Source organism: Bos grunniens, chromosome 19 (assembly GCF_055505025.1).
Source record: "Bos grunniens cultivar Pamir isolate PY7600 chromosome 19, Bosgru_T2T1.0, whole genome shotgun sequence".
Taxonomy (NCBI): domain Eukaryota; kingdom Metazoa; phylum Chordata; class Mammalia; order Artiodactyla; family Bovidae; genus Bos; species Bos grunniens.
Window position 1 is genome coordinate 14,657,282 of NC_141183.1, and position 14,741 is coordinate 14,672,022.

Consider the following 14,741-nt stretch of genomic DNA (forward strand, 5'->3'; position numbering starts at 1 on the left):
TGACATTTTATTTGTTCTTTTTACTGATTGGACCCTTAAAAGAGTTGTTTATCATTCCTTTTAAGTGGATTAAGATTATCCAAAAATGGGTAGGAAAATCCCTTTGGGAGGTTTTCAAGTAAATCGCAACTTGAGAGGAATGTAGCCTCTTTCTTGTAGTTTTCTATGTGACACAGAGTGATACGGCTGTATTAGTTTAGTGTAAACTAACACACACTTGGCAGTCAGTTGCCCTGTTTTGAATGAACTGTGATTTGCTTATTTACAGCTTCAATCGAATAGACATTCCGCCCTATGAAAGCTATGAAAAGTTATATGAAAAGCTGCTAACAGCCATCGAAGAAACGTGTGGATTTGCTGTGGAATGACAACTTCAAGGATTTACCCAGGACTCTATTTATAGCCTGAGGGACAGACAGCCTCCTTTCAGCAGAGTTTCAAGAAATGCTGAAATACAGGAAAGCGCCCCCCCCCCAACCCCCCTTTAAAACATTTTAGGACACTGTGAGGGGAAGGACAATTTTGAAATTCCTTTTCAAGGAAAAAAAGAGGTCTTTGTGCTTTGCCATGAGGCCACATTCAGCTGCTATTTAAAATTAATATCTTGAACCTAAAGAATGCTGACTTTTCCTACATTTCCAGAGTTAGGCAGTATTCTACACTTAAAGACTACTACTATTTTTATAAAAGGTAATCTATTCAAATCACTTCACAGATTTCAAGTCTATCAAACATCAAGACAACTTCAGCAGTCGGTACAAGTCACATTTCATTTTGAATACATGATTTTGAACAGCTCCTGTACTTGCTCTTTGTAAAAAATAAAATAAAATAAAATTATTTTGAATTATTCTACCTTTGTAAACAATTGGCTACAAAAGAATCTTTAAAAAAAATTAAGCCATTTACACGTTTAATTGCATTTTTCTATAGCAAAGCATTATATTTTAGAAGCATTATATGTTTCAACCTAGCCTAAGTGAGTCTTTTTTATATTTTTCAAGCACGAATTCTCTGGAATACAGCTATATAATTTTGGTTGTCAAGTTCCTAATGCAACCATTTAGTCTGAACTTAGTAGCTTATTTGCTACAATAAAATGATGCATTCAGGGGCTCCCTGTTCTTTAAGAGACTTTAAAACAGAAACCTTAATTTTTTATCTTGAATGAGTATGATCAGGTATTTTGGATTTACTTTGCATCTTAAATGGAAATACTGCATTTTTATAGCTACTCAGATCACATGGATGAGATGGGATTTTCATTCTGTTACTGGGTCAGCTTATCTTTGAGAGAGAGATATATATATATATATATATACTATTTCTGTAAACCAAAGTCTCCTATGACAAGTGCACCTAATTCATATTATATTTTAATTATGGTAAGTTTCTATCAAGTAAACCATCCTGAATCTGTTTAGCTGCTCATATCTTAATCAGTTAAAATTATGAAAAAGGAAAAACTCTGCTCGAAAGATTATTTAGCAAAGCTTAGAAAACTCTTTTACCTAACAAAATGAAGTGGGGGTGGTGGGGCAGGAGATGTCATTACTAAAAACAAAAAACAAAAAGTGGTTCTAACTCTCATACAGTCAGTCTGAAGAGTAATTTTGGAGGTAAGGGAATCTCGGTTCCCTTGGTGTTGAAGATGAGCATTTGATTTTGAAACATCCAGACTTAGCTTTCAAGGTGCGTGGCATGTTGCATGATCCAGAGGGCAACCAGAATTCTGGAGTGAGAGCCTGGAAAAATCTGAAGTCGTGAGTGGTTTTTTAAATTCAGCCGTCAGAAATCTGCACTATTTTTTTTATTTTTTACATTGATGTAAAATCAAGCATAGCAAATTTTGATGACAGCTTTGTTTAAATTTTGCAGCTTAATTATCAAGTGAATCAGCCCTTTGTGTTCTTTGATTTGATGGACTGGTCTCAGCCTGTGTTCTTGGAGACAAGGGCTTCCTCAGAGGTGCCTCAGAAGTCATGGTTAAGAGAGGAGGGACAAAGAGAGGGCGGAGAAAGGCCAAGTTGGTATTTGAGCAGAGGCCTCGAACTCCCCACCCCCTTTTACCCAGAACAGCTCTGATTTTTCTTTTATATATATATATATATATATAGGAATTTCACATAAGGTTTCAGAGACTAGGAGGGGTGGGGGGATGGGTAGAATACAAGAGGTGGAAAACTTGCTGCTTAAAAAAAAGTTGAGAACTACTCCTGCAGCTTCTATGTATTTATTTCATTCAGCCGGATTCGACAGCCACACGCAATCTGGTTTAGTGGTAACTGTGTAGTGGGCGATGCGCTTATGCTGAGCTGTTTCTTCCTGCTTTGTTTTCTTACTGCATTCTTAGTTGTACCGGAGAACATCTTGAAATGCCCTGTTTGATTATCAGTAGTTTTCGGCTTTCACAATAATACCTTATTGGTTGCAGGTCCATCTTTTAAATTAAAGCACTGCGCAGTGCAATTGTGCCTATTATCTTTCAGTAAAAGTGAGTGCATGATGAACACTTCAGAGAAACTGTAACTGACAGATGAAGTACTAATGAAATGCTACTCTCAAAATAGAGCAGGCAAATACCATCGCTTTTTGAGTGCCTTTTTAACTTTATGACTTAATAGAGCTTTAAAAGAAACAAACTCCCCTCCCTTACAGTCTATGGTATCACCAACATAATTTATAAAAACATGATTAGATTTCATTCTCAAAGTCACGTTACCTGCTTACTTCTAAACAGGTGCTAAGCAAACAAAACCCCCACCGAATCACTGAACCTTGGACTTGCACCTCATGTTTAATGTGAATATTTATTTCCACATGTCCCTCTTAGCTGGGTTTTTCCTAATCCTTCCTCTAGTTGTGTTATTCCAGATACGTGATGTCGTGTTTCCATACATTGCCTCTGCATCATGAATGCTTAATTATGAACAGTGGTTACTTTGTAGAGCACATATGCAGTACAGAGGTGAGTTTGTTTCAGAGGGTCTTACTTCTTTGGTTGTAAAGAGTTTTTAAATAGTGCTGTGTATAGTGTACATTTTGTTTTTGCACATAGTTTGTTGCCCTGAATGGGTTTTATTTTTAATCAAGTCTTTTATTTTTCCCTTGTAATTACAGTCCAGAGCACAAGTTTCCCTTCTTTTAAATACAGTGTAATTTGCTTTATTTTATAACACTAAGTTGGCTTGAACTTCCGGTGCGTTGAGCTGGCTGCATTGATGGGAGTCTGAGCTTGTCCCAGACGTCCTGATAGTTTGCTAGAGCAGCTCCTCCTGCTTGTCTTCAGGCTGCAGCAGTCAATGGCTGCCGTTTGTGGTATTTAATGTACTTACGTTAGAATGATGGTTGTACCAAATGCTGAGTTGTTCTGTTTCTAGATGTAATTAGTTCACTTATTGTAATATTCTTCTCTCAAACTGACTTTAAAAACAAAGTTTTATCATTTTCATTGTATGTGTATTTATTACAGAGTGTTTTAGCTTTGATATTCTTTGTATTTTCACTCAGTTGTTACATGAGCTTTATCAATAACATCTGTATAAATGGTTTTTAAAAATTAACTATGTATGTGTCCATGCCGAAGTTGAGCAATAAATGAATGCTGTTTGCACTGTCACAGCATCGAAGTTTTTAAAGAATATTGAGTTTATAATGAATTGTTTTTAAGAACTTTGGCTCTATCGAGAGTGACTACATACAGACCATAAAATGTGAAGTTTAAGAAAATCCACGGGCCTTCCTGAGTTGACGTCTTTGTCATGAGGGCTCGGGACCCTTCTGTGTCAGGTCTGGCAGGGAAGCTGCTCATTTTCTCCTGCAGTGGCGCAGCCTCAGTGGTCAGTGTGGCCAGTAACAGCTTTCCAGGCTCTGGAGGGCAGAGCTACGACCGGGGCCTCATTTGCTTCCTTGAGCGGTAAAATCCTCGAAAAGCAGAAATCAGTTACATTTTCCCAAAGAGCCATGGCTTTAAGGGTCATAATTCACAGTTCTATAAACGTAGTGAATTAAAGTCTAGCTATCTACATGGGTGGACAGAGAACTGGATGTTTTTTCATCCACAACAGTCTGTGTAAGCCTCTCCTCAGCATAGGCCACGCAGAGAGGCATGTCTTGGCGGGGCGAGGGGGTGGTGGTGCAGTGGAAGCAGTCCTGTATTAAAGTTCCCAGAGTGGGCATGGGGTCCATTTTTACATCCTTTTGAAATGTATCTGTTTTTGCTTTGCCTCACATTGCCAGTTTACTTGTTATGATCTAAAATTTATATATACTTTTTAGTACATTAAGGATTTTAGTAGTAGTATCATCTATAAATTACCTGAAAGTTTGAGTAATACGTGACGTTTTCCTGCCCTGTGGTGACCTGAAAGGTTTGTCTTTTTATTACAATGAAGGTTAACCTCAGCACCACCCACTGCATTTATTTGTACTTTATATCCCGAATGCTTTTGGTAGGATATGCACAGCAGAATGGAGCAGAGGTAATTACACAGAAAAAGGCTTAAAGGCCCATAATAATATTCTTAGCAAACTAGACAAGTCAGATTTTCAAGTTACATTTCATTAAAAGGTATGTACCTTAAACGTGGCTCGCTGTCCATTCAGCAAGCACCTCTCACGCTCCTACCACATGTCCGGCTCTGCACCAGCTTTAGGGACACAGCTCTGGATGGTGGTTAAAAAAACGGAACTTCCAAACAAGTGTTCCTAGTGTCTGTCTCTGAAGCTACAGTGCAAACCGAGGTGCTCAGAACTCAAGAGTGTGTGCAGCAAATCAGTCAGTCAGTCATGATGGGAACATGACGTTAATGACCTCACCTCAGCAAGGCTTCAAATCCCTTTTGGTTTTTAAAAGTTGGTATTGTTCCCCTACTCCCTTTGCCCATGACATCTCAGATTCTAGCATACCTTTTGTGGATGTTTGGGCTGGGATTTATCTAGGTTATCAAAACAGTCTGAGCTGTAGTCAGACTGTAAGAGATTAAGTGTTTTATAAGCAAAGGAAGTGGAGAGACAACTGTAGCACCCTGAGGGGTGGGTTTTCCTCCTGCTGATCTAAGCATTCATGAAGACTTCGCTCGCCCAGAAGAGTTGAGATGGAGACCACTCACTCTTCCCAAAGACGGTGACAGTGGAGAGTCCTCAAGACAGAAGGACAAAGTTCTGCTTTTTAATTCAGGTACAGTTGACACAGATTATATTCATTTCATGTGTACATGATGATTCGCTATCTGTCTATATTGTGAAATGGTCACAGTCTTAAGATCCATCACCACAGTCACAAATTTTTTTTTCCTTGTGATGAGAATTTTTAAGATCCCTTAGCAGCCTTCCAATATGCAATACATTATAGTACCTAGTCACCATACTGTACATTACATCCCTATGACCTATTTTATAAGTGAAAGTCGCTCAGTCGTGTCTGACTCTTTGAGACCTCATGGACTACACAGTCTGGAATTCTCCAGGCCATGATACTGGAGTGGGTAGCCATTCCCTTCTCCAGGGGATCTTCCCAACTGAGGGATCGAACCCAGGTCTCCCACATTGCAGGTGGATTCTTTACCAGCTGAGCCACAAGGGAAGCCCTTATAACTTAAAGTTTATACCTTTTGGCCACCCTTCACCCATTTTTTCCTTTCCCCATCTCTGACAACCCCCAGTTTGAATCTACAAGCTCAGTTTTGAAGGGTGACAAGGGTTTGTTTTTGTTTTAAATTGACACATAAGTGAGATCAGATGATATTTGTCTCTTATTTTACTTAGCATAATGCCCTCAAGGCTAATGATGTTGTGAATGACAGGATTTCCTTTTTTTTAAGCTGATTATTTCAGTGTGTGTATATGTGTACATTTTCTCTATCCATTCATCCATCGATGGACACGTAGGTTGTTTCTGTATTTTGGCTATTGCTTCAGTTGAACGTGGGGGTGCAGATAATCTTTTCCAGTCAGTGTTTTCATTTTCTTCAAATAAATAACTAGAAGTGAAACTGCTGAGTCATATGGTAGTTCTGGTTTTAATTTCTTGAGGAACCTCCATAGTGGCTGCACCGGTTTACATCCCCACCAACAGTGCACCAAGGTTCCTTTTTCTCTACATAGTCACCAAAACTAATTTTTTGGCAGCAAAGTTATGAGATATCTCATTGTGGTTTTGACTTGCATTTCCTTGGTGATCAGTGATGCTGAGCACCTGTTCATGAACCTGTTGACCCTCAGGTATCTTTGGGAAAAAATTATCTATTCAATTCCTCTGCCTATTTTATAACCAGATTGTTTGCTGCTGAGTTGTGTAAGTGCTTTATGTACTTTGGATATTAACCCCTTATCAGATGTCTGATTTGCAAATATTTTCCCCCATTCGGTGGTTGCCTTTTCATTTTTTTGATGGTTTTCTGTGCTGTGCAAAAGCTTTTCAGTTTGATTTAGTCTCACTTGTGCTTTTGGTGTCAAATCCAAAAAAGGAAAAAGATCATTGCCAAGACTGATGTCAGTGAGTTCACTGCCTTTTTCTTCTATGATTCCAGGTCTTACCAGTCTTAATCCATTCTGAGTTAACTATTTGTGTATAGTTAAAACAGCGGCCTAGCATCATTCTTTGCATGTGGCTGTTCAGTTTTCCCAACATTATTTATTGAAGAGAATATCCTTTCCCATTGTATATTCTTGGCTCACTTGTTACTGAATTGATTTTATATGGTGGTGGTGGTATAGTTGCTAAGTTGTGTCTGACTCTTCTCTGTAGCCCGCCAGGCTCCTGGGCCCATGGGATTGTTTGGGGCTAATTCTGTCCCATTAATTTATGTGCCTTTATGCCAATACCATATTGTTTTCAGTACTGCAGCTTTGTAATATGGTTTGATGTCAGGGAGCCTGATGCCGCCAGCTTTGTTCTTCAGAGAGCAGAGTTTTAAAGGCAGTTCAAATTTAGTGTATTTTTTAAGCTAAGAAGAAACTGGCCATGTCCATCAAATTCTAAGTTAGAGTTTGAGTAGTCTGAAATTCCATTCAACGTTTTCAGCATGTCTAGATTTAATCTAATAGATCACTCTGTGAGCTGCAGCCTAAACCCCAATTTTGGAATTCCTTCTGTTTATGCCATTTCTCTTAATGATTGCCGTCTTCTGTCGGCCCTGCCTATCTCATTCTCCTGTTGCAGACTCTCCCTGTTTTCAATGTGCTACTTCTTTCTATTGTGAATAAATTCCCCCGACACCCTTAGTTCTTTCACTAAAGGCTCTATCCTCCTGCCTTACTTAGAGGTTTTCTTTTCCTTTCTACATTTTATAGGAGAGGCAGCTAATTCTCCAGTGTCCCACATACAAAGCTAAACATACACAGTTATTAAAAAAAAAATTCTCATTACCAGTTTAAAAAAAATCTGAGCTAACAGATTTTAACTACACTTGTAATCATTTCACAATATGTACATTTATCAAATCATTGATATATGAAATTGTATAAATTTAAGGTATCGTATAAATTTAAGATATGTATCAATTGTATCTCATTAAAAGAGGAGAGACTCTTCATCACCTGTTTCCCCAAACCCATCTTACTTTCCAGAAGCTGCTACTCCTAAACCTTCTGTCAGCTCTTCTGGTATTTCCACATTTCCAGACGATGTGGTTAATAGTGCTCTTCATTACTTTTAGACAGTTTGATTTGGGTGGGGGGCAGACGGAATGAAGGAGGAGGATATTTATAGATTTAGTTCTCACACAAACCACCTCATTCTGTAACACCTCCTCCCCCACCCCCATCCCCATACAGTTACAGTTAAATTATAGTTCTAAGTCACTTTTCCGGAGAAGGCAATGGCACCCCACTCCAGTACTTTTGCCTGGAAAATCCCATGGACGGAGGAGCCTGGAGGGCTGCAGTCCATGGGGTCACTAGAGTCGGACACGACTGAGCGACTTCACTTTCACTTTTCACTTTCATGCATTGGAGAAGGAAATGGCAACCCACTCCAGTGTTGTTGCCTGGAGAATCCCAGGGATGGGGAAGCCTGGTGGGCTGCCGTCTATGGGGTCGCACAGAGTCGGACATGACTGAAGCGACTTAGCAGCAAGTCACTTTTCAAATGTGTGATCATAAGCTTTCCCTGGGTGGTTCTGGGCAAACCGGCTTCACATATAATCCCCTCTCCACAGGTACTTGGATAGCAAGACCTTCCACTGAGTAAAGTTACCGCTTCATAAATTTGCATTCTACTTTTCAAAAATGCACTGGCATCTTTTGCTTCCTATTGTTTGACCTTTGCTTAGCAGTCCCATCCCTTTCCTGGTAAATTCCCTCACCTGTTCTTCTTTTTTGTTATTCCCAGTTACTTAGTCTGATAAAGAGCTAGCAGAACTAACTTAAGAGTCCTAAAGCATTAAAAGGAAAAAAGAAAAATTAAAACAAGCATGATGATACCTGTATAACAAATTCGAACAGTATATTATGCAGTGAGTTAGTAATATACACCTGGGGACTGTTCTTCCAGACCTTGGTGGTTTTGTTGCTAAGGTGTTTTTGACTCTTGAAACCCTATGAACAAGTATGTGTAGCCCACTAGGTTTCTCTATCCATGGGAATTCCCCAGGCCAAGAATACTGGACCGGGTTGCCATTTCCTTCTCCAGGGGATCTTGCTGATCCAGGGATCGAACTTCTGCATTGCAGACAGTCTCCTGCTCTGCAGGTGGATGTTTGACTGACTGAGCCATAGAGGCCACCCTCTGTCTATGCTGTACTGACTACACTGCATTATACCCACTCATACCACAGCGTTTTCAAGATTTGCTCATTTTATTTAAGGATATAGCATGTATATCTAGCCAGATGTTATTTTTCTCTAACAGTTTTAGAACTTATGTTCTGGCTCTTGTGCATTTCCCGCATCCTGTCCATTCACCTGCACTAACTGTCACAATATATATATTGCAGCTCCCTGCATGTCTGTCCTCATGATGCTCTGAATTTGGCTATCCAGGGAACTCCTGCCTGCCTAGAGGCCCCACCCTGTCAGCTGTCATTCCAAAAGGGCAGCACGTGGGACCAGAGCATTGGGTTCAGCTGCTACTCTTCTCTCCAAGGTAAGCAGATCCACCCTATCATGGCCAGCTGGCCTCCCTGGGCCTTCATCCTTGTCCATATATTCCTCTCTGTACACCCTAATGGGAGCCTCTCTTCTCCCTCCCAATCCTTTTCTGGTGCCCTCTGCCATTCTCTGGCTTTGATTAGCAAAGTTCCCATTTCCTCAACTGCTCTGAGGTCCCCCCGCCCCTCCTGGCCTTTACGGAAGCCCTCCTATTCAGGAAGGACATCACTCTGAGCGAGTTTTCCTTCTTCCTCCTCTGCTCTCCCCAGAACAGGGTTGGTGTACTCCTTCCCACCTGCAATTACGAGTGCTCTTTTGAACACAGATGGATGATCTTACACCTGTCACCCCTCCCAAATGACAGAGGCCATAATGCATAATTCTCATCTCCCAGCCTCCATATGACAAAGTTACACAGACTTAACCATTGTATTTTTAAGGTTTAACCCTAAGACCCACCTCTAATGATAAGCCCACACTTTAGCTCTTTTCTGAATTAGAGATCTTTTTTTTTGGTCCTCAAGTGCTGTTTTTGTTCATCTAAAGCAACAGGCTTCAGGAGCTGGCTACTCAATTGAGCCTTGTTAATTGCTTTCATGCACCTCTTTTAAAGTTTTAAGTCAAATTCAAAGCAGTAAACTTTAAGAAACAGTATTTATTTTAAAAGTTATTTCATAAAGAGTACTAGTCAAAAGTCATTCAGAAATGATTCTTCTGGTTTAGATTATTTTACTGGCTCAGTTCTAGCTCTGCCCTGGTGAAGTCCACACTGAGGAAGCCTGGCATCATAGGAAGGGATTTTTACTGTACTGAAAGGAGGCCAAATGAAGCCGACATTTGAAGCGCTCAGCTTCCAATTCCCGGAAAAAAGCGTCGTCGTCGCCCTGTGTTATCATGTACTGCAGTTGTTGAATTTCCTTCTCCATCTTAGATCTCAGCTCCCTCTTCACCTTATATAACATCTAAAAGAGAATTCATGTCATCTTGCTAGTCACAACACGATCCAGGCCCTCATCTATTTTTATTCCCTCTCTACTTTCCTACTCATTAAGCTTCTGCAGTAATTTTAATAATTTAGCAGCAGCTCTCACAGAGATTTGAACAGGTAAAGTTAAAATCACAGAATACAGGTTTTGAATCGTTGATAGATCTTACTAGTATCCTCTCCACTTCTATTTCTTAAAAATGTAAATAAATGATTTCTATCTTGTTAATTATTACCTGGGCCTGTGATTTCTCTCTGGCTTTGAGCTCTTGACGTTCCTGTGATATGGCTTCTGCCAGCAATGAAAACTGTTTACAGGGAAGAAAAAAAACCAAACCTTGTATTTGTAGTCCAAATATAACAATTAACGTTCACAGGCTTAAAATCTTTAATGCAAATCAGCAATACAGATTCTACACTGTGGTCAAGCACTAGCTAATTCTAAATTTCAGCCAGTCTAACCTGTGTAGCGACAAGTTCTGAATTAACACAGACTCATGACAGCAGGTGGTCAAGATCAAGCGCAGCAGAAGGTGAACGAGCGGTGAGCCCACCTGGTCTTTATAGTAGTTCTCCATTGAGTCCAGTTCATTCTGGTGCTGTTTCTTTTGTTCATCTCGCTTTTCTTTGGCATAGTTTCTTAGGTCTCGTAACCTTTGCTTTTGAATTTGTAAACCTTCTTCAAACAGTTTCTTAAATATCTGTTAATTATTTAAGTCAGAAAAAGTTATGCGGAGTTTTCATGGAGGAATAAAATTTTGCCCAACTAGAGGTATGCATACTGACTGTATTTCACAGAGTTTTTTTTGGAAATATTAGCAAATAATACTTCAATACTATATGGATATCACATTTTGTTAATTCACCAGCTGATGGACACTGGTAGTGTTTCCTCTTTTTGTCTATTATAAATAGGGCTGTTACAGTAGGAACATCTGCGTATAGTTACCTAGGGGTGAAAGCGCTGGATCATGTTTAGCCTTCTGAGGAGCTGCCAGACTGTATTCCAAAGTGGTTGCACCGTTTTATAACCCCACCAGCTCTGCCTCTGTTCCACCTTCCACATCCTCGCCAATACTTTATTTTAGCCACCTTTATGGGTGGGGGTTTGTCGCTGTTGTTCTCATTTGTATTCCTTCAATGACTAATGATGTTCAGCATCTTTTCCTGTGTCCCAAAGGTTCTTTGCTGCAGCCATACATACAGGAAAATAACCCCAGAGCAGAAGTAAATGCTGCATGTCCACTTGTGCACAGCTGAGGGCCACGTCATTATTATCTAGGCCACAGATAAACAGCTGTTCAAAGGATTTGGATATGCCCACTTGTCCTCCACTGATTAGTAAGAATTCTTGACCGAAGTACAGCCATGCATTCATTAGTCGGTGATATTACCTTAGTGTGAAGTTATTAAACCTCTCAAAGCCCAAGTATCCTCTAGAAATGAGGATAATAGTATGACTCCCTTCAGAGTATTTAGTCCCATGAAGTAGAATTACCATAATGTTTTACTCTAGAGATGAATATTGCTAGTTTGGAATCACAAGCTTGATAAGGATGAAATAGCAAGTATCCTGTGGAAAGATCTCACAGCATACCTATCCATTATTTTCCTGATTTTGAGTAGAATCCGAGGTCATGTAAAGACACCTTAAGTTCCTGTCTCTTAGAACATGTTCCCAGCCCCCTAAAGCAGTCATCCTGGAAAAATACCGACACACAGGAGGTCAGAGAGAATTAAGACTTCACATTAAGATAAGCGCAGTAGAGAAATTCAGATGACCAACAGGCACATGAAAAGATGCTCAATCTCACTAATTATTAGAGAAATGCAAATCAAAACAGTGAAGTATCACTTCACACCAGCCGGAATGTCCATCGTTAAAAAGTCTACAAATGCTGGAGAGGGTGTGGAGAAAAGGGAATCCTCCTACACTGTTGGTGGGAATATAAGCTGGTGAAGCCACTATGGAAAACAATATGGAGCTTCCTCAGAAAACTAAAAATAGAATTACCATCTGATCCAGCAATCCTGTTCCTGGTCATATATCTGTACAAACCTGTAATTTGAAAAGATACACGCACCCTGACGTTCATAGCAGCAGTGTTCACCATAGCCAAGACACAGCACCAACCTAAACGTCCATCAGCAGGGGAATGGATGGACACAGAAGATGTGGGACATATATGCAATGGAACATTACTCAGTCATAAAAAGAACAAAATAATGCCATTTGCAGCAACACAGATGCAACCAGAGATTATCTTACTAAGTAAGTCAAAGAGAAAGACAAATACCATATAATATCACTTATACATGGAATCTAAAATATCACAAGTGAACCCATCTACCAAACAAACAATAGGGGTGGAGAAAACAGACTGGCAGCTGCCAAAGGGGAGAGGGTTGAGGGGGCGGGATGCAGCGGCTCAGCTGGGGTTAACAGGTGCCAACCTTCATAGAGAGAATGGATAAACAACAGGGACCTACTGTATGGGATATTTGTCAACATCCTTTGACAAACCAGAATGGAAAAGAATGGATGTATGACTGAGTCATTGCTGTAAAGCAGAAATTAACACAACTATACTTCAAGTGTAAATCAACTATACTTTGATTTTAATAGTAGTAGTAGAGACCAAGAATAGACTGGGACACACTACGGCAGTAATAAAATGAGGTGCGAACAAGTCTGAACTCAGACTTGCATTCAAATTAGGACAAGAGTTGCAATGAAGGTGGTTCAAAAAGGTAACAGACAAAATTTATCTTTTTAATTGGACTGGACAGAAAAGCCATAGTTACCATTTCTTCCCGGCTCCTCATTCTCATCATTTTTGAACGCAACTGAACTCTATAATCATCATAATATTTTCGGGCACGAACAATCTGCTGTCGATTTTCTTTTATCTTTGATTGGGTCAATTTCTGCCTATGAATTCGGTCCTTGAAGTCTTGCTAAGGGAAAGGAAAAAGAGGTAAGGACAAGAGGAAGACAGACTCCGATGTTCTCATCTGCCCTGCTCCCCATCACGATGTCTTCAGGCAGCAAGCTGGCTATGGAGGGCCCGTGGTCTGCTGGCTGGGCAGAGTGTGTGGCCCCCAGAAGCCTTCCAGTCTTTGTCGGTAGGTTCATCATCGGAGTCGGAAGAGCTGCCCTACAGTCCAGTGGTTAAGATTCTGTGCTCCCACTGCAGGGGGCATGGGCTCCACCCCTGGTAAGGGGAAGTAAGATCCCGCATGCCATGTGTGTAGCCAAAAGAGCGGAAAAAGAAGAGCCATCTCCACTGAGCCCCTCTCAAAAGAGAATCTCATCTCCCTGTTCCTCCAGGAGGTCACTTAAGTAATACCCAGATGCCCACTTAAAAGGAGTAGAAAACTGGCACTCTCAAAAGATGCAAAATTAAGGAAATCAGGTGATACCTTAGCAAAGTAGTGAGGATGAAATGAAGTCATGAAGGAAAAGCCTTCTAACTACCTGTCCAGACACATGTTTTCTTCTCCCCAGCACCAGAGTCCCACATGCAATTCCTGATGCTTCCCCTTCCTTCTCAGGAACTGTTGAGAGTTTCAGTTCTCGCTCCTTGTCTCTACTGGAGAAGGAAATGGCAACCTACTCCAGTATTCTTGTCTGGAGAATCCCCGTGGACAGAGGAGCCTGGCAGGCTGCAGTCCATGGGGTCGCAAAGAGTCTGACACGACTGAGCGACTTCACTTTCACTTTCATGCACTGGAGAAGGAAATGGCAACCCACTCCAGTGTTCTTGCCTGGAGAATCCCAGGGACGGGAGCCTGGTGGGCTGCCGTCTATGGGGTCAGACACAGAGTCAGACACGACTTACGTGACTTAGCAGCAGCTTGTCTCTATACTCAGTCTCTTCCTCTGGCTTATTACTGTCTTTGATCTCTGTCCTCTCCCTTCATGATACTTAAGAGGATAACATTTTACTGTATGCGATTGTTAGCCCAAATTATAATGGAGGCATAAATAACCTCAACTTTCTATTTGGGACCTGAGAAAGAAGGGAGAGGACCAAAAAAACCACTCGAGTTAACCACCTGGTACCCTGAAGGGGCTCATAGGTAGAGACAGACCTGGATTAAAATCTAACCTTGCCCTTGCTGATTATGGCGAGACTGAGGGCAAGTTAACATTTCAAAACTTCAGGTTTTTCATTTCATAGAAAACATCTCCATTGTGTTACTATAGAGACACTGTATAGGGAGGGAGGTTCAAGACGGAGGGGACATACGTATACCTATAGCTAATTCATGTTGATATTTGGCAGAAAACAGCAAAATTCTGTCAAGCAATTACCCTCCAATTAAAAAATAAATAAAAAATAAAACAGTGTTTATGAAGCACCTAGCACCTTACCCTCACATGAATGTTGGTTAAAGACCTAAATGCTTCCACAGGCAAATGCTGGAGGTATGAGTCAGTAGGGATATTGCCCAGCTAGTACAAATAAAAGTAATTAATATAACTTACAAATTCAAAGATATAATACCCAGTTTGCTCTTGACATACCAGTCTCTTGTTATGTTCATATTCTTTCTTGATAAGCGCAGTAAGGAGGTCATGCCTTCTCAAGGCTTCTTCTATCTTTAAGTGGGATGGAAGAGAAGGAAGTTAATAATTCTATTCACTAGATTATCAAGGATA

General features: G+C 40.5%; 2 protein-coding genes across 16 annotated transcripts in view; one reads left to right on the top strand and one right to left on the bottom strand.

Annotated features, from left to right (window-relative positions):
- Nucleotides 1-3,641, top strand: part of SMURF2 (SMAD specific E3 ubiquitin protein ligase 2) — a 114,301-nt gene extending 110,660 nt beyond the window's left edge. For both annotated transcript variants that reach the window (XM_086356919.1, XM_086356920.1), the window contains one exon: nucleotides 269-3,641. In XM_086356919.1, the coding sequence (XP_086213045.1) occupies nucleotides 269-368 (100 nt within the window). In that variant the 3' untranslated portion in view covers nucleotides 369-3,641. The remainder of the gene's footprint in view (nucleotides 1-268) is intronic.
- Nucleotides 3,218-14,741, bottom strand: part of CEP95 (centrosomal protein 95) — a 43,462-nt gene continuing 31,938 nt past the window's right edge. For 10 of the 14 annotated variants that reach the window (XR_015147412.1, XM_086356903.1, XM_086356898.1 and 7 more), the window contains exons 16-20: nucleotides 14,607-14,681; nucleotides 12,881-13,033; nucleotides 10,630-10,776; nucleotides 10,312-10,383; nucleotides 9,726-10,052 (exon numbers count right to left, since the gene is read on the bottom strand). Coding sequence is in view for 10 of the 14 variants with exons in the window: in XM_086356903.1 (XP_086213029.1) it covers nucleotides 9,876-10,052; nucleotides 10,312-10,383; nucleotides 10,630-10,776; nucleotides 12,881-13,033; nucleotides 14,607-14,681 (624 nt within the window). In the remaining 4 variants the exon portion in view is untranslated. Of the gene's footprint in view, nucleotides 3,925-9,725; nucleotides 10,053-10,311; nucleotides 10,384-10,629; nucleotides 10,777-12,880; nucleotides 13,034-13,553; nucleotides 13,669-14,606; nucleotides 14,682-14,741 lie in introns of those variants that run through there. The other 4 variants (XR_015147414.1, XR_015147411.1, XR_015147413.1 and 1 more) reach the window with 2 other exon arrangements.